This window comes from Furipterus horrens, unplaced genomic scaffold (genome assembly GCF_987537825.1).
Source record: "Furipterus horrens unplaced genomic scaffold, mFurHor1.1.pri manual_scaffold_4, whole genome shotgun sequence".
Taxonomy (NCBI): domain Eukaryota; kingdom Metazoa; phylum Chordata; class Mammalia; order Chiroptera; family Furipteridae; genus Furipterus; species Furipterus horrens.
The window spans coordinates 10692647-10720491 of NW_028327174.1; the positions used below are offsets into that span (position 1 = coordinate 10692647).

Consider the following 27845-nt stretch of genomic DNA (forward strand, 5'->3'; position numbering starts at 1 on the left):
CACAGGCACTCCCAGAGCATTTGTTCTGTTCATAAACGGGGGCAAGGGAGTGAAAGCAGAGGAGAAGGCTGTGAACTCTGCATACCTCAGTGGTGGTTTTTGCTGTGCATGCTTTTTCTTAGAGCATGAAATAAAAAGATGCGTCATGTGCCCTTCCGTGCGGGCTTACTTTGTTTATGTTGGAAATTGCAAAAAGCTCCTTGCCCTTTCTGCATTCCATTAGCTCAGTGCTCGGTCAGGCTCTAGCACATGTTCAATGGGTCAGAATTGCTCGGCCGTCCACGCCATCTCACCCTTCTTGGTAAGCAAATGAGACATCATCTCGTGCAGCAAAGCATCCAGCCAGACTGGGAGGGAGAGGCAGACTCATTATTTGTAAAAAAAAAAAAAAAAAAAAAAAACTTTCCATGCCAACAAGCTGGTCAGCAGATCTGACTTCTATTTGGAGAGTGGTTATTTCTTGGTACCCGACAGCAAGTCCTGGAGGCTCCAGACACCCCATGCAGGCTACGTGGGATGCGCTTGCCTCTTGCATCCACTTCTGGCTTCTCCAAGCATTGTAATCTCCATTTTGTTCAGTGGTGATTTTAAAACCAAAATCTTGGACTCTATGTATTTTTTTCCCCCTACACAGCTCCTGAAATCACTTTCTTCTCACTGCAAGAGACAGACTGGAGAGTCTTTAATAACTAACGACTCTGACTGCAGTGGCCTGGGCGTGGCCAGAATGTCTTTGTTCAGTATCTGTGAACTCACGCTTTCTGATGGACTGTGAAAGGCTGTCTTGTCTCAGAGCCGGTCCCATAAGAGATTCGTCTCCTGGTGGGTCTCCTGGGCAGGAGGAGAGCATTGCTTCTGCCGTAGGTTTGTCTTATCACCTGCTGCCTACAGTGAGCAAAATCACTTGCCTTCCATGATTTAATGACTATCTGAAAATCTATTCAAATCTCTAAAATGGAAATAATAAGTTTGGCCCAAGACAACAGCCCAGGGTGCTTGGGAGCAAGTTACTCTTCTTGTGTGTTTCTTTGAGACAGAGCAAGCGGATTGGGGTCTTGGTGCCGTGTCAGCCTCTTAGGACTGCCGAAATGCGGTACCCCAAATGGGTGGCTGGAACAGACATTTATTCTTTCACAGTTCTGAAGGCTAGAAGTGCATAATCAGGGTGCTGGCTGGACGCTGCTCCCTCTGAAGTCTCTAAGCCATGACCCTTCCTTGCGTCTTCCAGTTTCTGGTAGCCCCAGGTGTTTCCTCACTATGGTGGCCTCACTCTAACATCTGCCTCTGTCTTTATGAGGCTTCCTCCCTCTGTGTCTGTTTCTGTATCTTCTCCTCTTGTAAGGACACCAGACCAATTTAGCATGGCTCCTCCTGACTTGATCACATTTGCAAAAACTGTTTCCAGCTAGGGTTCCATTCACAGGTACTGGGAGTAGGACTTGAACCTACCTTTTTTGTGGTACTCAGTTCAACCCATGGTAGCACCGTTCCTTAACTTATTTGCAAAGCACCTCCGGTCAAGAGTGACTATTTGTATAGGAGAAGCTCCTCAGGTCAGCGCAGATTATTAGGAATTATCCCCAGCCTTTGACAAACGAGCCTAGAAAGAAGAAGAAAAACTGGGATGAGTTTAAAAAGATTGATTCAAGAGAAGTGGAGAATTGGAAGAGGAAGAGAAATAAAGCCCAAGGGAGAAATATATAAAGGACTCCTACCAACCAGCGAGAGAACCCGAAAGAAAAATGAGCAAAAGACAGGACCAAGCCCTTCCTAAAAAGAGGGTACCCACATGGGCAGTTGACCTCTGAAAAGATGCTGAGCTTCATTAGTCATTACAAGGGCAAGTTATACTGTGATACCACCACATACACCTACCAGAAGGCCTACTGTGCACAAAGGCAGGCAATGCCCATCATTCGTGGGAGTGTGCCCCGGCTGGAACCTCGCACACTGCCAGGGCCGTGTACACAGGGCGAAGCACTCTGTAATATCTGCCTAAGCTGGACGCGTATACTCCCTGGGCCCCAGAAATGCCGCTCCTGGGTGTGCGTCCAATGGAAAGGCGTACACGTGACACCAAAAGGCATGTTCCGGTATGGTTATAACTGCTTTCAAACTAGAAACAACCCCCGTGTCCATCAGCAATGTAATGGGTAACGAGGGTACGATATACTCATGTTACAGGTTATTACACAGCATCAAGTGAAAAAAAATTACAACTCCATGCAATAATGTGAATGGATTTCACAGACGTAGGGTTGAAACAAAAGGCCACTTGATTTATATAAAACGAAGGAAGTGATTAAAGTCCGGTGTAAGAATCCGGGATAATAGCAGGATAATGGGTGTGTGTGTGAGTCTAAGGGGACTGGGGGAGGGGTCGTAGTCTGGTAGTGATGTTCTGTTTCTTGAGCTGGGTTCTAGTTACAACAGTGAATTCATTTTCTAAGTCTGCCTACAGAGGCACAAAAATAATATTCTGCATGTTTTGATTAAAAAATGTTTGCCAGCTACCCAGCCCTTTATGGTCTTAGCCCTAGCACAATCTTGGCCAAATACATTCTGTCCAGTGAAAGGAGAGGAAGAGCCAAGTTTTCTTCTCTTGAAGAACTGCCCCCCATGACATGAGCTCTGACCTGCCCTCTTTTCAAACCAGCCCTGCCCGCCCAGAGCACACCTCCCTATTTGAGTACCATTAGCGCCCCCAGACTCCTGAGGGCAGGGACCCCTGCTTTCATCTCTGCGTATCTGTTGCCTGGCACCTAGAAGTCGCTTGGAAGATACTGAATGAATGCGTGAGTGAATAACAACCAGCCTTTTAAAATGTTTGAGCGGCCCTTTGTACTCCATCCATCCACACGTTCAAAAATCCCAGAGCAGTCTGGGAAAGGCTTCAGGTGGAAGGATTTCCGTTTGTTCTCTCTGAAGAAAAAGAAAGTTTTAAAAGCAAAAAAATAGAACGTTTAATTTATGTGATCAAAAGTGAGTCCCGAGTGAAATCAGCAGGGGATTTTAAATTAAGTGGTTTTCAATAAGCTCACCTTTTATTGGGTCATGCATGAGAAGAGAACTCCGGAGCTTCAAAGCAGATGAGCGTCACAATTAGGAGGGTCATTCTCATAAACACTTCCCGGATGAGAACCTGCAGGTTCCCCAGAACCTCCCGTATAGCAGCCCGCTCAGTGCCCACCTAAGGGTGCTCTGGTTCAGATGGGCAAAGCCACAGGAAACACTCAAGGACTAAGAAACAATTCTTCACTTTCACGGCTCGGCCCTGCCCGTGCAGGTGGAGCCAAGACGATGCAGACAAAGCCAGTGAGGACTCAAAGGTGAAGGGAGAGGCCGTAACCAAGCAGACCCCTGGAGATGGAGGCGATCCCCTCAACGTCAGTGACTCCGTGAACCCCGCCTGCCACAATGCCTACGCGCGCCCTGCACAATGTTTTGTAATTCGCAGTGAGAAGCACTGAGCTTAGGAATAAAAGCTTTCATCGGAAACCTTCTCTGGACTCGTCTAAAGGAGGCGCCTAGCCAACTGGACCTCAGTTTATCCCTCTGAAGCACGTGGTCAGAACTGACCAAGCCGGTTCTCACTGTATTGTTTAGCTTGGCTAAAGAATGGAAGCAGGCAGCTTGGAAAGGAAGAGAGGAGGGAGGGAGGGGAGGAGGGAGGTTAGGAAAAAGAGAAGGGAGGGAGGAGGGAGGGAGGGAGGGAGGCAGGCAGCAGGCAGGCAGACCCTCCCCTTAAACAGATTTTCATAACGGAAGCTTCAAGTGTTCCCTGTGCTGAAAAGTCTTAAGGGTTTTCCTTGCTGGCGTGAGGTGGTGGGACCCGTGCCCAGAAGTTAGTTGATGGGCTCAGATGCAGACAAAAGAGGATCTCTGCCGGCAGGAGGGCACGTTGACATCAGTCAGCTCTCAGTGCGCTGATCTAAGCCTTTCCTCTCCACTCCAGCTGGCTACCCGCGCTCCCGTGTATCAGGCTGGGCCCCACCCTACGCGTGCGTCTTCCACCTCACACGGGACTGCTCTGCCCTTCTGGCTTCATAGCTTGGTCTCCCCCGACCCCCACAAGGCTATCTGGTTATGGCCTGTGATCTTCTCAAAGTCCTTTAAACATTTACTTTCTCTTCCTCCAGGAGCTACCTGCCTTGTTTCGGCTCTAAGCCGTTGATGCAACTAGGTCTCGCCATACTTAATAATGAGCATGTCCACAGACACACTCGCACACGCACCGGTGGGCAACATGCGTGGGTGAAAGGCCACAGGTCAAAGAGCAGCACTGCTCTGGCCACTCACAAGCCGTGCATGAGCCTTAGTTTCTTCGTCACTAAAATGGGGATAATTCCATCTCCCTTGCAGGTTTGCTATGAGCATCTAAGTCCATCTAAGTAAAGTGCCTTATTTCTAATACGCAGTAACTGCTTGCTAAATGGTAGGGATTATCAGCATTGTCATTTTTGGTCTGTTCTCCGTTTTGTAGTTGCGTTGGTAAAAATCGATATTTGGCTCATTTTTAAAAAGCATGATTTCTCTCTCTCTGCATAGACAACCACCTTTCTTCCCCTGCCAGCCTGGCTTCTGAGCCCTTGCTAAATATTCATTTAGGGGAGAGGGAGCATGGCCCTCTGATCCACAGATGAATCTCCCTACCACTGGACCAGATGTTCACAGGAGAAGCCTTTCATTTTTAATTAATTTATTCACTTATTTATTTAGTGTTGGTCTGTTATGCTCCCAACACAACGCTGACGGTAAAGCCCCGCGGGCCCCACGCGTCCCAGCCAGCTCTGTGAGGAGCGCCTGTCAAGTTTCAGGCGGGCTCCCTCCGCAGAGCGCTGGCCTCGGAGCGAATGCTCGCTCTGCACCCCTGGCCCTGCCAACAAGTATGGAAATGGGTGGATCCTGCCGCAGCAAATGCCAGGCAAAGGCCAAAGTCAAGCTTCTTGGCACCACCATCCCCCCCTCCCCCACAGCAGGCAGACAGTGTCAAAGTCTGCCTTGGGGGCATGCCTTCCGATGCCAGATCTGTATTGTTTCAGTGTGAAAGGGTGCAGTTTCAAAAGGAGCCATTTTTATCATTGTAACCAGTGTTCGGTTAAAGAGCACGCTCCCACATCGCATGCATGCACATAATTTGTATGAATTCTGCTGGGAATTATGCAAGTTGAGTGAGTGATAATTAGGCACCTTAATGAGAAAACGTGTAGTTTCAGTAACTTTTTTATAAGCTTTTATGTACTGCTTCATGTTTTCAAAGCCCTTGATGGTCATAATGAGGCTATCTCCCCAGCACCATAGGGGTGAGGTCAGTAAATAGAGTTATGCTTCTCTTGGAAATGCTGTTTTGCAGCTCTGGTACAATCAGGGTGCAAACTCTTAACCTTTGAAGAAACAGGCAGATTCTGTTATCAGCCCGTATCTTTGTGATTATATTTAACAGCCTACAGACTCCTTAGCTGCTTAAGAACATAATTTATGCACATAATTTTCCTTGTGGTGGATTTTCTTTCCTTTACTATGATTTTCTTCCTGTGGGTAATATCCCTTAGTTGCCACTTGTAATGACCCCAAGGGACGTCATGACCACTGGCTGTGACGCTATAAGCTGACAGAAAACTAAAAAAGAAGGTGGACCGTGGCAACATTTCCAGATTTTTTAGGTGTCCAGTGCATTCTGCACACAGGGTTTTTAAGATATCTTAGACAGAAGAGTGAATGCAAAATAGTAAATAAATTTCGAAGTATGCACATTGATTGTCAATTGATATTTCTCAATTTAGCAATATCGAGTACTGTTTCTACCATACCAGCTACTTTTTTTATTTTTAATGTCATGGGATTTTTCACTTTGACGTAGGAAACAGAAGATCATGCCGTATACCAAATAATTGAAGAAACAGTTTTTCATCCTCATAATCATGTTCAAGTTAATTTGGGATTGCCCCATATTACAAATAAGGAACTGGGGCCCAGTGACTTCATTCAAGGGCTAGTGCTAGTAAGTGATAATACGATAATATCAAGACTGAAACCAACACCCTAACTTCCTCATGCACTGGTGTTTTGTGTTACCTACAGCTCCCTCTTCTGAGATAGCTACAGAAATGCCCGTGTTCCGGGATTCACTCCACCACCTCAGCCTGCGGACATGAGGGTACAAATAACCTGTGTTTAATTAGAAATTCATGAGCAAAGACAAATGTTTTTGCTCCTAGTAGACAACTTGAGGCAGCCTCTTTTTGATTTTGCTTTTTGGGAGAAGAGGGATTATTACTGGGTTATTATAGCTTATGGTCTGCTGTTCCAACGTGGTGGAAAATAATTGCTAACTGATAGAACAGCCCTGGAGGGAGCAGCCTATCCGGCTTGACCTTCACACAGGCAGTTCTCTGCGCCCTCTGTGTTTCAGGTTAGACATCATTTATTTCAGGACGCTTTTCCGAAGTGCTTCTCCCCACACTCAGATCACAGCTGGTCGTACTGCCTTTACTGGCTCCTGTGGTTTTGACCGCATCTCAGTTCTGCCACAGCGCTTTGCATTTTCTGGGTTCCTCTTCTCCTCTCCCTGGTAGTCTTACCCCCGAGAACAAGAGCTGTGCTTTACCAGCTTCTAAGTCCCCAGTTAACCCGGTGAATAGAACCAAAGGAGGTGCTCCAAATCCACCTCGAAAGTGAACTGTGGAAGAAATAACTTTGAATGAGGACGTGTTTATGGCCATAGAGGGGCCCCGATGGCTTCTTCAACATGTCAAGGGCAGCTCACATATGGCCAGGTGGTAGATTCTGAGGTCCCCGAATCCCCGTGAGCTCGTGTTGGCTAAGTACCCATTGGGCATTTGGGTTTAGCATGAAGCTGTCTTTCAGAATATCAGCACACAAAAGAAATCCACCCCAGAGCCCCCGTTGGCACGAGAATAAAATCTCCGTTAGTTCTGGTGTTCTAGGACAGAGACCCTTGAACAGACAGGGCAGTGGGAAGCCCTTACCAAGCACGGTCGGCACTATGACATTGGAGAAGTCACCTCACTTCTTAGCGCCTCAGTGCCCACATCTGTCCACAGGCCACGATAACGACTAGCTGGCCTCCTTTCTAAGAGTGCGGTAAGTCAGAAGAGACCAAGAATGAGGAAGCTGAGAGTGAGTTACATGAGCTAAACTCTCAGATGTGTGCCCAGCCAGCCACAGGTGCCCAGGGAATTGGGATTAGGGTGTTTATTGCAACATTGTTTATAATAGCAGAAACACAGCATACGGCCCGATGTCCTTCCCCGGGGGAATGCATAAATAAACTGCAGTGTGTTTATTCGACAAAGCGATTACAATTAATAAACTAGATATTGAAATTTTAACATGGTTAAATCTTGTTTTTCTGCCTTTTTTTATTGTTGTTCAGTTAGAGTTGTCCCAGTTTCCCCCCGTTGCTCTCCCCTGCCCCACCCTCACCCCTGCTCACAGTCATACCCCACCCCGTTGTCCATGTCCCTGGGTCATTTATACCTGTCCCTTGACTAGACCCGTCCCCTTCTCTCCCTCCTCATCCCCTTCCCCTCTCCCCTCTGGTCACTGTCAGTCTGTTCCTTGTTTACATGCCTCTGGTTCTATTTTGCTCATTGTAACATGGTTAAATCTCAAAGACATAATGCTGGGTGAAAGGCGAGGTAGAAAAGACTATATTCACTGTACAACGCTGTATGTTGTTTATTAATATATGCATAGAGAATAGAATATAAACCTATGCATGGGGATGAAACCCAGGCATCTCAGGAGACTGCTCCCCCCCACCCCCCGCCGAGGGAAGGAAGTGCTAGAATGAGATGGGGGAGCTTTTGATTTGTCAGTAATGCCTCGTCATCAACAGCAAATGTGGCAACGTTTTAGCACGTATTAAACGGGGGGGGGGGGGCATTTGTCATGTTAGTTTCTATACTTTTCCGTTGATTTGAAATAGTCTGTGCTTTTAAAAATTAAGGGAAAACCACACAAAGGAAAAGGCTGGGTCACTGGGAAAGGGATCCACATTTCTGTGTTTAGTCGTCTGTTCTAGACACCCCCCTCTTTTCAAGGAGTCACATCTGCCACTCAGGACTCGCCAAGTCTAAACACCATTTAAAAGCATCAATTCTCAGTTCAGGCCCCAGAGACTGATAGATCTTCCACTGACCTCTGTAGAAGCTTCAAAATGTACATTAATATCTTTCCTCATTGTTGATAGCCTCTGCCCTCCCCCATTTTTTCGATCTAACCTAATTAGGATTATTTTCTGCAAGAAGAATTCATGAAATTCTCTTTCACGTGTTTGCCTGGAATCTCTTTTCTTGAATCCATCACGGTATTCTCTTGGTTTGTAACTTTGCAGATTTCTTCCTTTCCTTTCCAAAAGAAGCAATCAAATAGTACACCGTGGTGAATTTTACTATTTTACTAAATTGCTTTCGTGTTTGGGGAATAATTTTACTGATATGCTAGAGCTAGCTCACGCCGACTTAGGAAAGCCAGTTGGGCACATTTCTTCCCAGCTGGTGTTCAATGACATCACATTGATAGCTTGAAATTGGCCATGGCGGGGGTGTTTACTCCCTGGGAATGGGCAAAGCTGTAGGCCAGGTTTTTGTTTTTTACCTGGAGGCCTGGTGATTCAACATTCACCAGCCTACCACTAGGGGCATGCAAATTTTCTGAGTCGTGCAGGGCAAGTAGCAGTTCCCTATGTTTACAATTTACAATGTAGGAACTAGTAGTCAAACAGGAAAAAGTCTTCGGCCTGAGTCTCACGGCCCCAAAGAGGCATCGCTAGGGCTCCGGTCTGTGTGGTGTAGACAAGGAAGGCATGGCTTTGGAGTCAGGCAGATGTGCGTTTGAATCTGGTATGGCTAGTCTTGTACTGTGAATTGTTTACGTGCGGGTCTTAGCCCCTCAGTTTTCCCACCTATTGAATAGGAATGACAATATCTACCTTGTAGGGATCTTATGAGTGTTAAGTGAAATAATAGCCTCAGAAAAACTAACAAAGCACAAAGGAGATAAGCAATCCATGTAATTTGCACTTCTGACTTACAAGTTGATATCTCTGTGTATTACCCCATAACTGTGTGTGTGTGTGTGTGTGTATGTGTGTGTGTTTTAATTTCGACTCTAACTGACCAAACACCTTTCACTAAATGGTGAATATGCTCCCCCCCCCAAAAAAAATACATGCCCCTGGAATAAGTGAAAGTCTCCGTGTTGACATTTATGTGTGATTTGGGGAATCAGCTTCTTTCCAACAATCTTAAAAATGTATATACTCGGTGTCAACCAAGATCATTTTTCAGCTGCCTGGTGTTTTCTCCCCTGACCATTCTGCTGAGCTATGCATCCTGGGGAAGACGGATTTGGGAACCCATGGGTGCCACAATTCCTTCCACCAAATTAACTGCGGGGGCCGCCAGGGAAATTCTCTTGGCTTTCAAGTGCCAGGCCCTGCGCTTTCTCTGCGCGCTCTGACTGACCTGGTGTAGACGGCTGCTTCTGAGCCATTCAGCTAAGCCCATGTGTGCTTTTCTTTTTAGACTTTAATTCATTCATTCATTATTATTTTTTGCCTGATAATACATTTAGTTGTTTTAACCCTTTGAGTGCTAATGTTGCTGTGAGCGACACTGACAAATTTTCCCAAAAGTGCCAGCGTCACTCCCAACGACTCTTTTTTCAATGGTTATAAATGTAAATAACAATGGAATAATTCATATTTTATGTTTTGTTCTCTTTTATTGTAGCTCAGGTGATATATTGATATAACTCTTTCTCGTGTTGATCTAAATTTAAAATTATGCGTGGCGCTCAAAGGGTTAACATTTTTGAAACTATAAAAGGGTATATAATGGCCATTTTCCTGGCTATACAGTCACCCACTGATCCCAGTCACTACCCATAAAAATTAACAACAAAAACAAGAAGTTAGGAGGAGGGAACAACCTCTTATTATCAGTTTCTTATGAAACCAAAGGCTTTGGGGTCTCATCTTAAAGACCAGCATCAGCACTGCCTTCACGGTAGTTCACAAGTGTGTTGATTGGGGGTGGATTTAAGGTGACTGTTGAAACCAAGAACACTGAAATGAGCTAAGGCTCGTCCAGAATAAAGACACGGAGGAGCCGCTTTTGGTCCATAAAGATAAATGGCATGTATTGTCCAAACACCATCCATCAGCGCTCCTAGGTAGGTAATCGTATCTCTGGGGAAAAGCATAGCAAAAAACCTAATACTTACAGGGAGTGTATGACGTTATCAGGCTCTTTTTAAAATCATTCTGGTAAACTGTACGTAACATAAATATGCCATTTTAACCACATTTAAAAGCATGCAGTGCAGCGGCATTACGTGCATCCACACGGCTGTGCGACTGTCATTACTAACCGTGTCCATCCGGAAAGGGCGAGGCACCCCTGCCTGTCTCACTGGGTGCTCACAGCAGCCTTGGGGGTGTGCGTTAGGGGTCCCCCTCCAGTGAGAGTGTCTCAGCACGATCGTCTCACGTCTCACACGGAGCAGCTGGCGGAGCCTGGGGTCGAACCCAGGTGTGTGCCTCTCCCGTGCGGGTGGGCGGGGGCGCCCGGCGCTTTGCCTCACTGTGGCTTCTGACACCCGCTGTCCTGTGCCGTTGCCCAGGGGTGATCCTACTGCTGCTGGACAAGCTGCGGAAGATGAAGTGGGAGCAGATGTGGCGGCTGACGGCCGAGAGGGAGCTCATGGGCATGCTATCCACCTCCTTAGCCGACCAGGTGAGTGGCCCGCGTGGGCCTGAGGACCGCGGCGCTGTCTCTCGGGCCGGCCTGAGAGCGGATGGGCCTGCGTTGTTTCTGTACCTGCCGTGTGGCTGCGTGCACGTGGGCAGGTCTGCTTCCCGCTGCCCGCGGGGGACCACAGCTCAGCTCGTGCGTTCCGTCCCTCTCTTCCTTCGTTTGTTCATTCAGCAGACGTGCCCCGCGCGCTGCGTGTGCCGGGGACTGTGTTCAGAAGTGGCGGTTTCAGAGATAAACGGAGATACACGGTCCTCGACCTCCGAGAGCCCAGAGTTGACTGGAGCGGACTCACAAATGCGTGATAATTAACAGGAGGCCGCGACCTTCGCTCAGTGTGGAGCGCACATGGCCTGCCCCTGGAGATGCCAGAAGGCCACCGCACGTGTCCTGGACCGCGTGTTGTTGGCCTCTCAGGCAACAGTCCAACTTTCAAAGCAGAGCCTCTTGCTTGGATCCTGTACTATGATCCCTCCCCCAAGGGAAATGCATTTAAATTAGAAGAGATAGACTGCCTGGCTGGAGAAGCCAGCTTTTAATCCAGGCCATCTGAAAAAGTCCATCAACCCCACCCAACTATTAACCTAAAATCATTTTTTTAAAAACCCATCTCTCATTTTTGCTAGGAGGTAATGTTCACTAGGAAATGCAAGGCCCTGGGCCTTTGATCTTGGATCTGCCAGGTTCCCACATTTAGACTTGGAGTCTCCCAGGTATAAGCGGCCGCCCTGAGATATGAAGACCATTTCCCTGGGTTCTCTGCATTTTATCCTTCCTCTTCCATCACAAAGCGAGTTCACTCCGTGGTTTGGTTCAACGGTCAAGTGTCTGAGTTGTTGAATTCTTGCAAAGTGTTCTAATACAGAGCAGACAAGAAAGCCTGTAAAGTTACTTGACTTTTTTTTTTTTTTAGCTTTATTATTATGCAGTATTTCCCAAGCAAGCCAGAAACTAATTTCTTTCTTCAAACATGAGAAACGGTATAATGAATGAGTTAAAAATTACCCAGGTAGTAGTTTGGAACCGGAGGGGAAATGGTTCTCCATCATCATATTTTAAGTCAGGTCACAGGGACGTGAGTGTGTCCCCAAAAGCTAGCAATCAGATGCCCGTGTCCAGTGAGGATAGTTCATTCAGCCACCTCCTGCTGCGGAGGCCCATCACTCACCTCCCAGCACCCCTGTCAGCAGCTAGTTAGTAAGTATGGCCTCGCCCCGGAGCTTGGAGAAGAGCCCAAGAGAGCCGAGCCTCTTTTGAAAGGGCCCAGGTTGGGTGGGGAAATGGGGATCACAGAGGCGGGAACCATGGCAGGAAGCCAAGGCACATCCATCATCAAGTTCACCTAAAGCCCCAGGAAGAGCTGCTGTTTCAGCAGCTCTGTAATTGTCTCAGCCCCTGAATGAGCAGAGCTACTTGTCATCGCAGTTTCCTCTCCAGGAGGCTCAGGATGGATCACACGGGGCTCCTCGATGAGGTGGGAAGAGGGGCGGAAAAGTGACTCCATTTATTATATGCCGGCGCGGCTGGGAAAGACACTCCCTGTCTGCCCCCACGTCCACTTGCCATATGGTATGTTATGAGACCAGCATGGTAGTCCCCCATCTCTACCCAAACGTTATTGCTGTTACTGCTCGGTTTCTGCAGATCAAAGGCAAGAGAAGTGCCCCGCAGGGTGAGCCAGCCTGTGTTGGGAGGGGAAGGCTCAGACAGCCGAGCGCATGCAGGTGCTGCCGCGCCCGGAGAGCCAGCGTCCTCGGCAGAACCCACCTGACCACTGACCGTGTCTCTGGCTTCTTTCCCCAGGATATCTTCAATGCTGTCATCAAACAGAACCCCTTCCTTGTGTATCAGCTCCCGTGCTTCTGGAACGTGCAGCTGTCGGACCACACCCGCTCGGAGCAGTGCTACCGAGACGTGTCCGATCTGAAGGTAGAGTCAGGGCAGGACCGGGGTGGAGCGCGGTGCCCTGTGGTGGCCGAGGAAGGCTGGCCTGGGGAGCACCCTTCAGGGGGATGAGTGGCTCTGAGCTTTGTGTGCAGGGTGGTGAGGGAGAGGAGAGCCAGGGGACTGGGGAGAATGTGCTTTACTTCTTTGTTTTTTTCTTTTTGCTCTTCTGGCTTGGACTTTCTGAAACACATAAGGCCTTCCAGCATAAGGACCAGCTTGTGTGCTTCTTCTGGCCACCTGGCTGCCGGTTGTTTTGGTGCCTGTCAACTCCCAAATTCAGTCATATGATTCAAACAAAAACATTTATCGAGGGCCTGTTCTCTGCCGGGTGCTGTAGATGTGGATATGAATACATTCTCCCTACTTTGAAGTTCTTCATGGCTAAGAGGAGAAAAGAAATATATAAGGAAAGAAATTGTAAAAAAAATATGACAGATGTTACGATAGGGGTGTGTGTATCGGCGGTATGGGGGGCGGGGGGTTGCAAACATAAATGTCTCATCGTACCTCCAGAAGGAACAATGACAGCAAAGCTTTCCTCATTGGTCTCTAGGTACCAAACACAATGGTAGGGCCTGGAAGTAGAAAGATGAAGAAGAGAGGGTGAATCAGTGATCTGCTGCCATAGATAATGTTGCATAACAGACTATGCTAATAGTGGCTGAAATCAACAGCTGTTTATTTAGCTGATGAGTCTTCGGGTCGGCTGGATGGTTGTCTGATTACACAGCTTCACCAAGTGTCGAATGATTGGCGGCTTTCCTCCAGGGTCTTCCATATCCCATCAGCAGGCCGGCCTGGCTTGTTCTCATGGCAAAGCAGAGGTGGAAGAGGAAGCCCAAGTGCACGCAAGGAAACCTTGAGTCCTTGTTGCTACTGTTCTGTTGGCCAAAGTAGCCATATGGCTGAGGCCCGAGTTAAGGGGTGTGTCAGAATTCTCTACCTAGAGTAGGAGGGGTGAAGAACCGACTCAGCTATTAAATGACAGGTCAAAGATTTGGACCTAGGCCCGTCTGACACCAAGTGTGTTTTCTGCTTTTCTGACTGTATCAAAGAGGAAGTAGATATATGCATGCACCTGGAATTTATTTCCTTTTCAATTTATATCCATTGCCCATGTGGTACTATAGTAACAATAATTGCAAGTTTTAAAAAGACAAAAGAAGTCCAAACCTTGATTTCCCAGTAAGTCAATCTTTTCTAATTGGCTTCTAGTCCATATGCACATATACATATTATATCTTAGTTATAGTCAAAATACTCATGGAATTGTCTACTCTTCCATTACATTGCCATTCCTGTTGCCTTAGTTGTTTCAGAATTTTTATAAATATAAACTGTGTTGTGATGAACGGCTTCAAGTTCGCACCTTCCCAGGAAGGAAGTCACAGATTTAAAAGGAAAGAAGTTTGATAAAAATGCGCTTGAAGTTTATTGCAGAATATTAGAAACCAAAACAGAATTACCTGCATCATTCACCCTTTCAATCAGCATTGATGCCATTCTTTTACTATGTCATATACTTGCTAGTCATAAAGAAAATAGATGAAATCCACAGGAATATATCCAAGAATATTAGGAACCAGAAGTTCAAAGGGGAGGAGAGTAAAACCAATTGTGTAAAGAATACCTAAACTCAGTTCATAATGTAAATTAAATAAGCAGAGGCCAGGATGAAAGATAAAGTCTAAATCCAGAGAATAAACAAAAATGCAGCTAGAGATGACATGTGTTACTAGAGCCATTTGCTGATCCTTGGTGGCAGGGAGGCTGGTTTAAAAGTAAGTGACTCTAGTTTATCGTTCAAATGAGGGCATGCTACTATGAGTTACACTGGGACAGAGGTCCTAAATCACAGTCAGGCAAACCATGTGTACAGTCATTCTATTGAAAGACTGTGTATGAGCCCTGATCGGTGTGGCTCAGTTGGCTGGGCATTGTTCCATAAAGTGAAAGGTCACTGGTTCGATTCCCGGTCAGAGCACATGCCTGGGTTGTGGGTTTGGTCCCGTCCGCAGTTGGGGCGCATAGGAGAGGGAACCGATCGATGTTTCTCTTTCACATCGCTGTTTCTCTCCTGCTCTTGGTCCCTCCCTTCCGCTCTCTCTAAAAATAAATAAAAATAAAAAATAATCTTAATTTATTGGGCAAATAAAGAACCTTGTGTCTAATGGAGAGTATTCATCCTTTTCAAGCTCACATTTATTAAAAATTAATTGTGTACTAGACCATAAAGCAAACTTCAGTACATTTCAAAGAATTTTATTATACATATATATAGTTCTCTGAATATAGTATAATTAAATTAAAGACAGTAACAAGACTTTTTAAAAATCCGATTGATTAAAATTGAGAACAACACTTCTAAATTACTCATAGTTCTAAATAAATCACAATTGAAACTAAAAACTACTTAGAACTGAACGAAAATATGTCAAAATTGGTGGTATGAAACAAACACTGTGGGAAATTTATAGTCTTAAATGTTTATATTCAAAAAAAGACCAAAAGTTCATAAGCCAGGTTTACAACTTGATATATAAAGAACATTAGAATAAACTCAAAGAAAAGAAAAGCGCGACATAAAAGAAAATAATAGAAATTGATAGTCAGTTTTTCAACAAAATCAAAATCTGTTTCTGAGAAAGGGACCAAGAAAACAAGGCTGGGGCAGGAGGACCTGCCGAGACGCAGTGAGAGGACTCGTGGTAGTGAACCGGGAGGCATGCGTGCGGACTCATGGGGGCATCTCCCAAGTGTTCTTCGCCAGCGTTCCTCTGAGCGCTCAGTGTCCGGCAACAAGGACCGTGAGCAGAAGGCTCTCACTGTGTGGATAAATAGGTAAAGCAGAATTGTAGGAGATAGGAAAATACCGTGAACAATATTGTGTCAATAAATCGAAAACTTAGGGGAAATGAAAGAGGTCTTGAAATGTGAACTTTACAAAAACTGACTGTAGGGAAAAATATAAAGTCTGGATTATCTTCTAGCCATTAAATTCTACAAAGAAAACAGCACCCTTAGATGGTAAATAGAAAGAAGGTCTCTCAATTTTTTTTTAATCAAAAATATCAGTTTTAAGTAAACTCCAGAGAATAAGAAAAGAGGAACACTTTTTAAGACATTCAGTGAGGCCAGGATAGCCCTGATACGAACCTTAGACAAGGCGAGCATAAGAAAGGAAATCTCATGCACAGAGTATAGATGCAAATATCTGAAGCAGAATATTAGCAAACCTCTCCAGCCATGCATAAAATAGATAATACATCATGGCCAAGTTAGGTTTATTTCAGGAAATAGGAAGGTGATTGAACATTGAAAAATTCATAAGTGTCATTCACACTGTTACTAGATTAAAGGAGAAACACCTTGTAATGATCTAAATAGATGCAGATGAATTATTTGATAAAATTAAATATTCATTCATGACCAAAAAAACTTCACACAAATAGTACCTACTAAAACCGGACAGCAAACTTTTGCTGAGCATTTGCTTAGGGATACACTAACTAATTAATTAAGAGAAAAGCAGAGAGACCCCAAGAACACCACCCATTTATGAAATTTTGATGTGTGAAGAGGCAGTTTTGCTGACCATTGGAGAAAGGATGTAATTTTCCGTAAGTGGTACCAAGGTAGCTGATTACCTATGCAGAGAAAGTGAAAATAGGACCCTCTCCCACACCATGCACTAATTATATTCTGATGGGTTAGAGACTTAGCAATGAAGGACCAAATTAAACTTTTAATTATAAAACATTAGGAAACTATCCTGTGCCCTCAGATTGGGGAAGAATTTATTCAACAGGCCACCCACAGCACATGCATAAACAAAAGGATTCATCAAGGCAGCTGCATGGAAATTAATATGTTTATCTAAATGGCATCAGAAATAAAAGTATATTTTCAAAACATAATTGCAAAAAGGACTAGTCAAGAAAATACAGGGTGCATCAAAAGCAGGTTTACAGTTATTCACATGGAAACTAATACAAGTATAAGTCAATAATATTGCAGGAATAAACTCTGTGTTTCACATACTCAAAACTGCAAATGTACTTTTGCCACACCCTGTAATACAAAGGACTCTTACTAATAAGAAAAATGTGTAAAGGCTACAGTCATTTCACGGCATTGAAAAGAAAATGGCCAATGAACAGTTTAAAAGATGTACAACCTCTTTGTTAATCAGGGAAGTGAAAATTAAGACCACAAGTAATTTCACATCCACCAAATTGAAAGTGTGTTCATCTGATGAGTAGGAACTCTCCTATACTGTGGGTAGGAGTGTAAATGGATATAACCAAATTGGAAAAACACTTCAGCTCTATATTATAAATTCAAAGTAGTAGATATTTTACAACCTAGGGCTTGGATCTAACTGGTCAAAAAACCGAGTAGTGCATGGATGGCTTTCTGGAGAAAGTGCTCCAGATCATGGACAGATGATAGCAGGTTGAAGCAATGTCTGTGTTCTCATAACGAATGACATTTCTTGGCCAGGCAGGGGCATGGGAGACTTCTAAACTTTTAATTCTTATTTTCATATAAAAACAAGACATAAAACTTCCACAAAAATCAGTGCGACCGAAAGCATCAGCAGGCTTGCCGAGGAAGGCAGTTCTGACGCGCACTGCCAAGCGGATGAACCTTGAGGACATGGTGCGAAGTGAAAGAAACTGAATGCAAAGAGATGGGCATTGTATGATTTCGTTTATAGGCGGCACCGAACGTAGTCACATCCATAAAAATGGAAAGTAGGAGTGATTACCAAGGGCCGGGGTGGGGGAGAATGTGCAGTTGGCAGGGACAGCGTTTCAGTTTGGGATGATGCAAAAGTTTTGGAGGTGGATGGGGTGGGGATGGCTGCATAATAGTGTGAATGCTTAGTGGCGATGACCTATATATACACTTCAACATGGTTAAAGCGGTAATTTGGAAACTCTTCAGGTGTGAACTTTAAACTTGGACATCTTATAGATGCAAATGAACCTAGGTCTCCAAGTGGAAAGTGAGTCTACCCACCACAGACACACCTTTGCATTTCTGTGCCTGTATTTATTGAGTGATTACTATGGGCCAGGCACTGTTACTCCCTAGGGATACTGTGGGAAAGCCATCGATCACAGAGAATTTCCACGTTGGTGTAGCGGATGGCTACCCCACGTTGGCCTTGTTCAGTGGTTGCTTAATATTGCCATGTTGAACCTATCAAAATAATTTGTGGACTCTCTTCGCCAGCTGATACTGTGTATAAGTAGAGGAATTTCTATCAAATAACCACATGACGAAAATAGAGGCAAACCAAATTTAACTTGTGTTTCTTTAGATAAACTTCAAAAATAATCCAGAAGTCTTTTTACCCACTCATATCTTATTTTTTAAATCTTACACAGAACCCTAAAATAGAGCTAATATCTAAAAGAGGGAGGGGGTTGAGGGATGAGAGAGAGAGGTTGGCAGGCCCAAGCCCCGCCCCCTGGGTCACATCAGGACCTGACCATTGTCATGGAGCCAGAAGGCCTGGTCTCAGACAACAGTGTGTCTGTAGGTCTCTTCAGGCCAACCAGGAACTCACATTCCAGGTCAAGGTGCATCTCTGTCATTTTCTTTCTTATCTTTCTTTCTTCTGTTTTTTTCTGCCCTCGTTCATTTTATTTTGTCCTTTGTGTTTAGCATTTAGGGAGGACCTCCTATTTGCAGGTGGTTATGTCCCACCCTGGGGAGTAGACAGGGGCACCCCGAACTCCGCTCTTCATCAGCTCACAGTCCGGAGCTTCGAAGGGCAGCCCACCTGGGAAACCCACCTGTGGGACACGCAGAGCACATGAGCTGGGTCCGCCGATCAGAAATGTCGGTCCAAGTCAGAATCATAAAGACACGTGACCTTTGGTTGGCCTGCCTTTGTGTCCTGTGGCTGTGCCGTGCGATCGCATTAACAGCTCCTGTCCTGCATTTCCTGTGGTTCTCAGCGTCCTGTCCTTTAAGCGAAGCGAGACCTTCAAGACACGAACAAAGCAATGGAAGGACAGTCCTGGATTTTTGTCATTTTTTTCCTCACCATTTTGTAGCGTCACTCACACCTCATCCGACAGCCAAATATTGTGGGAACTTCTTCTTATCCAGTCTCGTTCCCCGGTGCTTAGCTTGCCCTTCATGGAAATAGCAAAGCTCCTTTTGCACTCATCTAGTTAAAAGAATATTTAATTACATTTCCAATGACATTAGAAATACAAGTGGCGCCCTGACTGCTGCGGCTCAGTGGGTCGAGCATCGTCCCGCCAACTGTTCCGTCCCCGGTCAGGGCACACACATGGGTTGCAGGCCAGGTCCCCGGTTGTTGGTGTGCGAGCGGTAACTGATCAATGTTTCTCCCGCACATCAATGTTCCTCTCCCTCCCTTCCTCCCTCCCTTCCCCTCTCTCTAGAAATAAATAAAATCTTTTTTAAAAAAAGAAATAACAAGTCTATAAAAACATGGTAATAAAAATAGCTCACTCCTGGTGAGCCCAGAGTTCAATGTGGAGAAGCAGATGCACTCCCAGCTTTTCATGAGAGCAGTGGTTCTCAATCTTCTTAATGCCACGACCCTTTAATACAGTTCCTCATGTTGTGGGGACCCCCAACTGTAACTAAAGCATAGTGATTAATCACAAAAACGGTAAGTAATTATATATGTGTTTTCCGATGGTCTTAGGCGACCCCTGTGAAAGGATCGTTCAACCCCCAAAGGGGTCGCGACCCACAGGTTGAGAACCGCTGTCCTAGAGAGTAGCTTCAGACCTTGGGTGTAGAGCCCGGGGTGCAGCAGAGGACTCTGCACTAGGCAGAGGTTGGTTAAGAGAGCTTCTAAGGTGAGAAGTGGTTTCATTCTGGTTTCATTGCTCGTGCCCCTTTTGGAGTCCAGCAACCCTGTCAATTCTCCTGATGGGTCTACCTCTTACCAGTTGAAGGACTTCAGTAAATTACTTCTCCTCTCCCAGGTTCAGTGACATTCTCCATAAATCGAAGGCTATTCTGGGCCCCATCCTCAGCCGGGCCCCCTGAAGGCACCTTAGAAATGCACTTGACTTTATTTACTTCAGTGTTTTGTGTTTCAAAGACCTTCATTTTTTACCTCTTCGGTCCCAAAGCTTGATGACTCAGCCCTCTCTGGGTGAGTCTTAAAAAGGGAGGAACCCAAAGGACCATTGTTTAATCTCTTCAGCAGGAGCACAAACTCTTAGAAGCTCAGCAAAGGGGCCGTTTGCTAGTTTAGAAAGGGGGGCATGGGAGAGAGTCTGGGAAGCCGTGTTCTAGTCCTTGGGTCTTCCAGCCAGGGAAGGAAGCTCTGAGCAGAAGCAGTGGGTGATGGACAGGAAGCAGGGCAGGGTCCCAAGAGTCCAGCAGCCCCAGAGCTGAACGAGCCACAGCTCCTGCCCTCGGGAAGGCTACAATCTAAGTGAGAAGTAACCAATGAGTAAATAGAAAATTCGGAACAGCCTGCAAAGTGTGGTGGCGTAAGGAAGCAAAGGAGGCTCAGCGAGCAGGAGAAAGACCCCGTCTAGCTGGGAGCAGGACGCAGCCTGTCTTAGAAGGATTTCTGTAGGAGGTCTGAGCTGAATTGTGATGTCCAATCTTCTGCCCTCACAGCGCTTCCCAGCCCCCAGACACACTCACTCCCCCTCTCCCTGTTGCAGAGCGGAGGGGGGTTCTTTCCCGTGGCGCCCTGGTGTAAACCCGACAACTAGTGTTGAGGAAAACAGGTCTTTACTTACAATATTCCAACCCGGGGAGGGCAGTGAGCACTTCAGCTCAGAGCCCTGTTCTCCCATGGGACCCAGCACTTCCCTTGCTCCCCAAAAGGCTAGAAGCCAAAACCATGCCCAGAAGTTCCCCATCCCTTATCTGTCAGCTGTTTCCTCCAGGATCTGGGGTACAATGTCATCAGCCTCCGTATAACAGTCCAGGAAACTGTGCCATGTTGCACTGGATCATCCGTGGTTCTCTCTCTGCCCTTTCAAAGCCGCATGGAGTTCTTTCTCTGCCCTCCTTGCAAACTGCGTGGATTTCCTCTCCTCCTCTCCTCCTTTCTCTAAGATGGTTGCTGCCTTATTTTTAAATTCCTGACTGTGTCCTGTGACGCAGTGGGCATGGTAACCGGTTCTGACTATTCACAGAACCTCGAGCAGGCTCTGTGTACTCTTTCCACACCATTCCATGGTCAAAACCCCTCGAATCTCCTTGGGGCCTTGGAAGAACCAAACCATTTGCATAACTAAGACACTAGCTACCAGCCATAGTCATGCAAAGGCATCTTAAAAGCTGTTCCCTTTTCCCCATCCCCCAACCCTCAGGCTCTGGGGATTTGGGGGGACACCCACTCTGTTACATCCCCAGGCCTGTGGAAACCACTCTCCCTCCCCTGCTTATTCCCCTGAAGAACGGGAAGGGGTGGAAACCCACATGCAAGTTGGGATCCGTGAACTGGGTGCTGGTAGGCGGGCAGCCGGGGCCACCCCGAAGCCGGGGCCACCCCGAAGCAGGTGTCACTTCAGAAACATCTGCCCTGAGTGCATGGTGGCTTTCTGTGCTTGGCAGGAAATGCATCGCAGAACACGCACGCTGTGACCCAGCACGCCAAGGGTGAGGTGGGGTCTTCCAGGCAGACTGGGTGGGAATCGTGACCCAACCATGGCCTCACTTAACCTTCATAGAAGTCTCACAAGATAAATGTTATTTGGTCTGTTTTGTACATCAGAAAGTTAAGAATCATACACATTAAGTCACTTAGTAGCCCAGAGTCACCCAGCTAACTATGACAGAGCTGAGGTTCAAACTCACATCTGTCTGACCCCAAGTCCTGAGGTCTTTCCTCTGGCACAGGACTGGGTTTCTACCTGAATGTATCTTCCCTGGGGAACATTTCCCAGGAGATAAGGATTCTACGGGATTATTCTATGTGAGCTTTCTTTGGATTAAACGGGTTTTTAGAAAGCTAACCTCGGAACAGGGACCCTGAATATAACATTATCTCCTTGAAAGAACATTTGAATTTTAAGCAACAGACGCAGAGGCTGAATTTTTGACTGCCATCCATTCATAAATTAAGAACCGAGTACACGTAAAAGCAAAGTCCTTCAGGGGAAGAGGAAAACCAAGAGAAGACATGCCATCCATATGGGGAAGTGATGTATGTTCCTAGAGGCAATCTGTGGCATTTGCATAAAAGGACTAGCACACAACTCAAGTTTTAAAACATTCTATAATACTTACAGAAGTGTCAGATTTCACATCTTTTGAGGAAGATGGGGGGCCTCCATGCACATTGAGCGTGTTCTAGCTAGGCAGACTCCAATGAAAAATGAGGTAAGAGAAACCGGAGAGAGAGTAATAAAAATGATGAATGGGAAGGTTGATGTGGGAAGATTAGGATGGACCGAGGAAGGAAAATAGTTGCTTGGGGGGAGAAGATCTAAAATCTAGAATTACCACCTTCCAGCCGGTGTCTTGTTTAGTTTCATCGCATGACCCAAATTCAAAGGGTCTAAGCGTGTTATAGTCTCTGCGCGCGGCTGCAGCCAGTAAACTCTCGGAGTCCCAGGATGAACGATGAGGCAGTTGGCCCCTGTTCAAGTGTCCTGTTTCTTAGCACTGTCATTCTGTGGCCCGCTCACCCAGCAAACACTGCGGAGTACCCACCGTGGGCCAGGCCGAAGGGCTGTTGTTGGGTTCCTTACCTTCTCTTGACCAAGTGTTCTCATCGGAGAAAGCTGGGAAGGAGTCACCACTTTAGAGGAGACGTGAAGATTAAAAGGGATGGGAAGCAGAACACAGTCAGTACTGGGCTGGGAGACATGTAGTGAGCCTAGTCATCGTCGTCGTCGGCAGCCGTCCGTCTCGAGAGACGATGGTGTAGCTTCTTAAGAGTCTATCTGCACCGCCGAGAATGGTTGTGCAGTCCGACTCGGAAGTGACACGGTATCTGTCTCCTCCCGTGTTGAATCGACATCTTGCGATGACGCTGGAGTGTCCTCTCCAGTGAAGCTGAAGCTACAGAGCCTGGGCAGGGTGATATGGAGGGTCTGCTGTTGCCCATGCAGCAGACCCCCCCTCTCTTCGCAGCTGAAGGATCCAAGGGAAAGACGGAGTCAATACAGCTTGGCTTCAGGTGCGCCGCAGGAGTTGCCGGTGTTGACTACAACGTCAAACCGCCTTAGGGACTCCGGCTCCGGATTTTCTGTCGGGGTTTACTCCCTTAGCCTTTCCCCTGAAGAGGTATGCCGCAAGGCAGCGGAGGTTTTTTGGAGTCAGAGTTTTCCTTCTCTGATGTGCCCTGACTGGAAGATCGAACCAGCGACACTTAGCTCGCAGGCCGACGCTCAATCCACTGAGCTAAACGAGCCAGAGTGAGCCTAGTATTCTTATTCATAATACATTGATATTATTCCCACTCTCTCTCAGAGTCGTTTGTGGTCAGCCAGTGGGAAAAACGTGTAACTAGGGCTCTTCTTCCTCATCTGTTTCAGTTCTCTCAGTGCACAGACAGAAAGTAGGGACTCGAAGTGGGGCGTGGCTCGCCAGAGAGGTTAAGCACTGGTTGGTGGACCCTCGTCAGGCTCCCCCATATTGTGCTGGATAATGACATGCTCAGCGGAGAGGACTTTGGGTAATTTAAGCTTTAATCTCTTGTCTTTCCTCAGCATGCATCCATTCTTTGCTCATTTGGGGATTTTCAGAACTTAACTCTTCTGGGTGCTGTTAATTTAACTTGCCCATCATTGGCTTTGTTACCCGTAGCTGACAAAGCTCAGATGCCATGATTCCTGGAAACATCAACAAGACTCTAGAAGGAAAATGATCCCTGGAAATTCACCCTCTAATGGCACTTCTTGGTTATGCATCCAAGTAGTTCTAAGAGACCTGTTCATGGGACTTGTTTAAAACAGAAGAGAGCTGGGGAGCGGGGAGTTCTGTGTACGATTTATACCAAATACAGCAGAAGAAAGTCCTGTAGCAAGCCAACTTGATTGAGTCTATTGATCCCAGCATTTTGCACACATGTTCTATGTTGACACACAGCACAGACATGTTTGACCATGGCATCCCTTGAAGGACGGCTTCCTTAGCAGCCCACTGTAAGAAACAGGTCCCTGAATAATCTGGGCCGTGCTCAGGAGGAAAGGATTTTGAGAGCAGGAAGCACCAATTAAGCAGTATTTGGTGGCTCTGGGCTGGTTTGGCTCAGTGGATTGAGCGTCAGCCTGCGAGCTAAGTGTCGCTGGTTCGATCTTCCAGTCAGGGCACATCAGAGAAGGAAAACTCTGATTCCAAAAAACCTCCGCTGCCTTGCGGCATACCTCTTCAGGGGAAAGGCTAAGGGAGTAAACCCCGACAGAAAATCCGGAGCCAGAGTCCCTAAGGCGGTTTGACGTTGTAGTCAACACCGGCAACTCCTGCGGCGCACCTGAAGCCAAGCTGTATTGACTCCGTCTTTCCCTTGGACCCTTCAGCTGAGAAGAGAGGGGGGGTCTGCTGCATGGGCAACAGCAGACCCTCCATATCACCCTGCCCAGGCTCTGTAGCTTCAGCTTCACTGGAGAGGACACTCCAGCGTCATCGCAAGATGTCGATTCAACACGGGAGGAGACAGATACCGTGTCACTCCCGAGTCGGACTGCACAGCCATTCTCGGCGGTGCAGATAGACTCTTAAGAAGCTACACCATCATCTCTCGAGGCTCTGTAGCTTCAGCTTCACTGGAGAGGACACTCCAGCGTCATCGCAAGATGTCGATTCAACACGGGAGGAGACAGATACCGTGTCACTCCCGAGTCGGACTGCACAGCCATTCTCGGCGGTGCAGATAGACTCTTAAGAAGCTACACCATCGTCTCTCGAGACGGACAGCTGCCGACGGTGGCTCTGGGCGTCCAACCATTGATGTTGCTAAGTGTGTAGGAAGGAGGGTTTTGATAGGTTTCACATCATTTTTTTTTTTTTTTTACCCCAGAATCCCATAATGATGGAAACATTTTCATGTATGTGTTTCTTAAAAGTTCTATCTATATCACAGGTTCTTTCTATAAGTAGTTACTTTCCAATCTACCACTTTTATGTGGGAGGCTCAGATTATAAGAGTGTATTTTTTTTCCCGAAAAGTGAGTTGCATACCACTGAGAACCACTTTTTCCTACAAGCAGAAATGCGTGAATCATCTTCACATGTGCCGTCTACTGGGAGTCCTTGGCCATGGCTTCCCCCGGGAAGCTCTGTGCTGCACAGATATTCATGGTCATTCCTCATGTCCTTAGAAAGCTTTGTAAAACTTCTATAATATTTTCAGTCTTGCCTTTATAAAATTAACCAAATTAATGACATCCCAGAGTACTCGTGCATGCTGGCTTCAAGTGCTTTATTGCCCGATCGCCTATCAGTAATCCAATAAAGGAGTTCAATACGGGGCACTTGCTCCATCACCTTACTTGGAATCCTTCAGTTATTCCAGTTAAAGCGATGGCACCTTCAGTGATTGCACATACGTACATTTTTATACATGTTACCCTCCTTAACATGGGAATTGACTGTTTGGAATATGACTTCTCCAGACCATCTTTCCTTTACTGCTCACTGAAAAATTGTTCTTTGTGTATTTCATTATCTCAACAGAATTTTGCAAATAGAATAAGCTGACACATGTCAGAACCCTGTGTCCTTCCCGTGTACTTGGCTCTAATACTAGTGTCTTCGGGCCTTCAGCCTTCGTTTCTATTACTCTTCCCGTAATATTCGCTGACATAGGAATTTACTCGGTTGTGTTATCATATTAGCTTTGGTGCACCTCCCAGACATTTTTGCCAAGGCAGGGAAAAAAAGCATTTTCCTTATTGTATTTTATTATCCTTCGTTTTTATGTATGAAATCTCCAAAGAGACTGCTAACCTCTTCTCGTGGGGTTTAGTGAAACATAAAGTTCAGGGCTATCACACAAGACTTTAAACATCACCCAGAAATGTGGCGGCTTGGCGTCTTTTTTCCAGGTGCTCTGGTTTTAAGTGTCTTGCTACTCATGCATCGTGGTACTCACATTAGGTGATATCTGAAGGCACAGTACACGTTTGGGGCGAACTTCTTTCGTAGCAATAGTGGTTATAAATCCATATTTGAAATAGTCTCGAGAAGTTAATTTTTTTTTTGCCAGCTTCTTGTCAGATCTAATTAGGCAGGCATTTCTGTACTTGGTGAAGTAACCAAGGAAGCGCTCACGGGAGGAGAGGTGTTAGCTCAGCTGTTTTCTTGCGAGTTTCATGAGCTGGTGTTATTGGTCTTCTCAGCCTGCCATTGCTTTGGAGGACTCGTTTTTTGTAAATATAAACTTTTATTTGGAAGCATTTAGACTTACAGAAAAACAGTAAAAGTGATCCTGAGAGCCCCTGACCCCCCGCATCCAATTTTAGTTTTCCCTAATGTTAATATCTTACGTAGCCACGCTGAGCTGGTGCTCACAAACCAAATAAAACAGAAACAGAATCGTAGATGTAGAGAACAGACTGACCACTGTCAGAGGGCTGGGGGGTTGGGGAGCTTGGGGAAAAAAGAAAGGGATTAAGCAAAAAACAAAAAACAAAAAACCCTAAGACACAGACTGGTGATTACCAGAGGGAAACGGGGCTGGGGAGGCAGAAGAGAGCAAAGGGTGGGTAAATGGTGACGGAAGGAGACTTGAGGTGGTGAACACACAATGCAACATACAGATGACGTACACGGCCATCTCTAGAAAGAGACAAAAGGACCCCTAATAATGTATGGAGATTCTACATCCACCCCTTTGGATGTAGTGACTCACTTCCAAAAAGTGATGTATGAAAAAGAAAAACAGTAACTTTACAGGAGAAAAAGCTGGCAAACACCCCCTTAACCGAGGGAGGATGACGTGGCCTCCCGAGTGATGTCGTGTGTGGGAACCAGGTTCCTCCCGATGTGAGAAGGAGATCTGTCTCTTTCCCCCATTTGTATTTATTTATTAATCATTGATTTCCACGTGGACTCACGTATATTTATTTTATACTTTAGGTTGTAATTTTTAAGCCTCTGGTTCATTTTGTGAAGGTTATTTTAGTTTGATGTTATTATTGTTATTATTAATATTATTAAATACACTAAAAATAGATATTAGTATAATTGATAGAACAGTTTACCCAGGCACATTTAAACCCCAGTACATCTCAATATCTGAGGGTGCTCTAACACACCCTCTGCATTGGCACAGTTACATAAGGGTGCTCAAATGTCATAGAAGATCTCTCTCTCTCCCTCTCTCCCCTCCTCCCTCCACTTTTCTTTTATGGCAGGGTGACTTCTGGCAGCACCCCCAGCCAGTATGTAGAGCTTAGTTATTCAGCAACTATATAGTGCACACTTTCTACCAGACGGTCCAGACTCTGCCCTTCCTGGGCTTATATTTGAATGCAGAATACAGAAATGAAAGAAGAAACCACGATTAAATGGGTCATTTGGGTGGTAAACATGCCGTAAAGAGAACTAAGCAGGGTCATGGAAGTGACGAGCTCGGTCGCAGGCAGAAGAGAGAGGCCCTCTTTCTCTCAAGGACTCTGCAGAGGACTGCGTGGACCCTTCATGGGACACATGCCCACGCTTGAACCCATGTCTGTGTGCACAGGAAGGCTCAGAAACGACTCCCTGGTCAGCCTGAGTCACATGCCCATGCTTCTGGAAGGTCAGCGTGACCAATCGCGCTGTTAGGATCACAGCGAGAAGGCAGGGTCCGTCTGCAAAGGAACTGCGCCGAGCACAGAGAGGCCGGGGCAGGCCACTGCGGAAGGTGCCTGCCGGGAACCACGAAGCACAGCTGCCTTCCCCGGAGTTTCCGAGCAGTGAGTCGCGTGGTGCCCACCTCCAAGGGCATTGCTGACATGATGACAAATGGGTGACATCCCCCTGGATCCCACACCCAGCTGCTCCCCAGCCAGCTTTGGTAGAATTCCTCAGCTAAAGACTACATGCCTGTCTTTAGAGGTGCAACCTGCCTCGCTCTCTCCACCTTGTCCTGAGATCAACAGAGACACTCCCCCGGAGGCCACTGTGGATTCCGTGCAATGTGAGTAAAGCCTTAGGAAT

At 46.3% G+C, this 27845-nt stretch overlaps 1 protein-coding gene across 4 annotated transcripts in view; it reads left to right on the forward strand.

Annotated features, from left to right (window-relative positions):
* The window catches only part of LARGE1 (LARGE xylosyl- and glucuronyltransferase 1), a 522466-nt gene that overhangs the window by 386610 nt on the left and 108011 nt on the right, over positions 1–27845 (forward strand). For all 4 annotated transcript variants that reach the window (XM_090272547.1, XM_090272549.1, XM_090272546.1 and 1 more), the window contains exons 8-9: positions 10651–10763; positions 12585–12710. In XM_090272547.1, coding sequence (XP_090128673.1) covers positions 10651–10763; positions 12585–12710 — 239 coding nt within the window. The remainder of the gene's footprint in view (positions 1–10650; positions 10764–12584; positions 12711–27845) is intronic.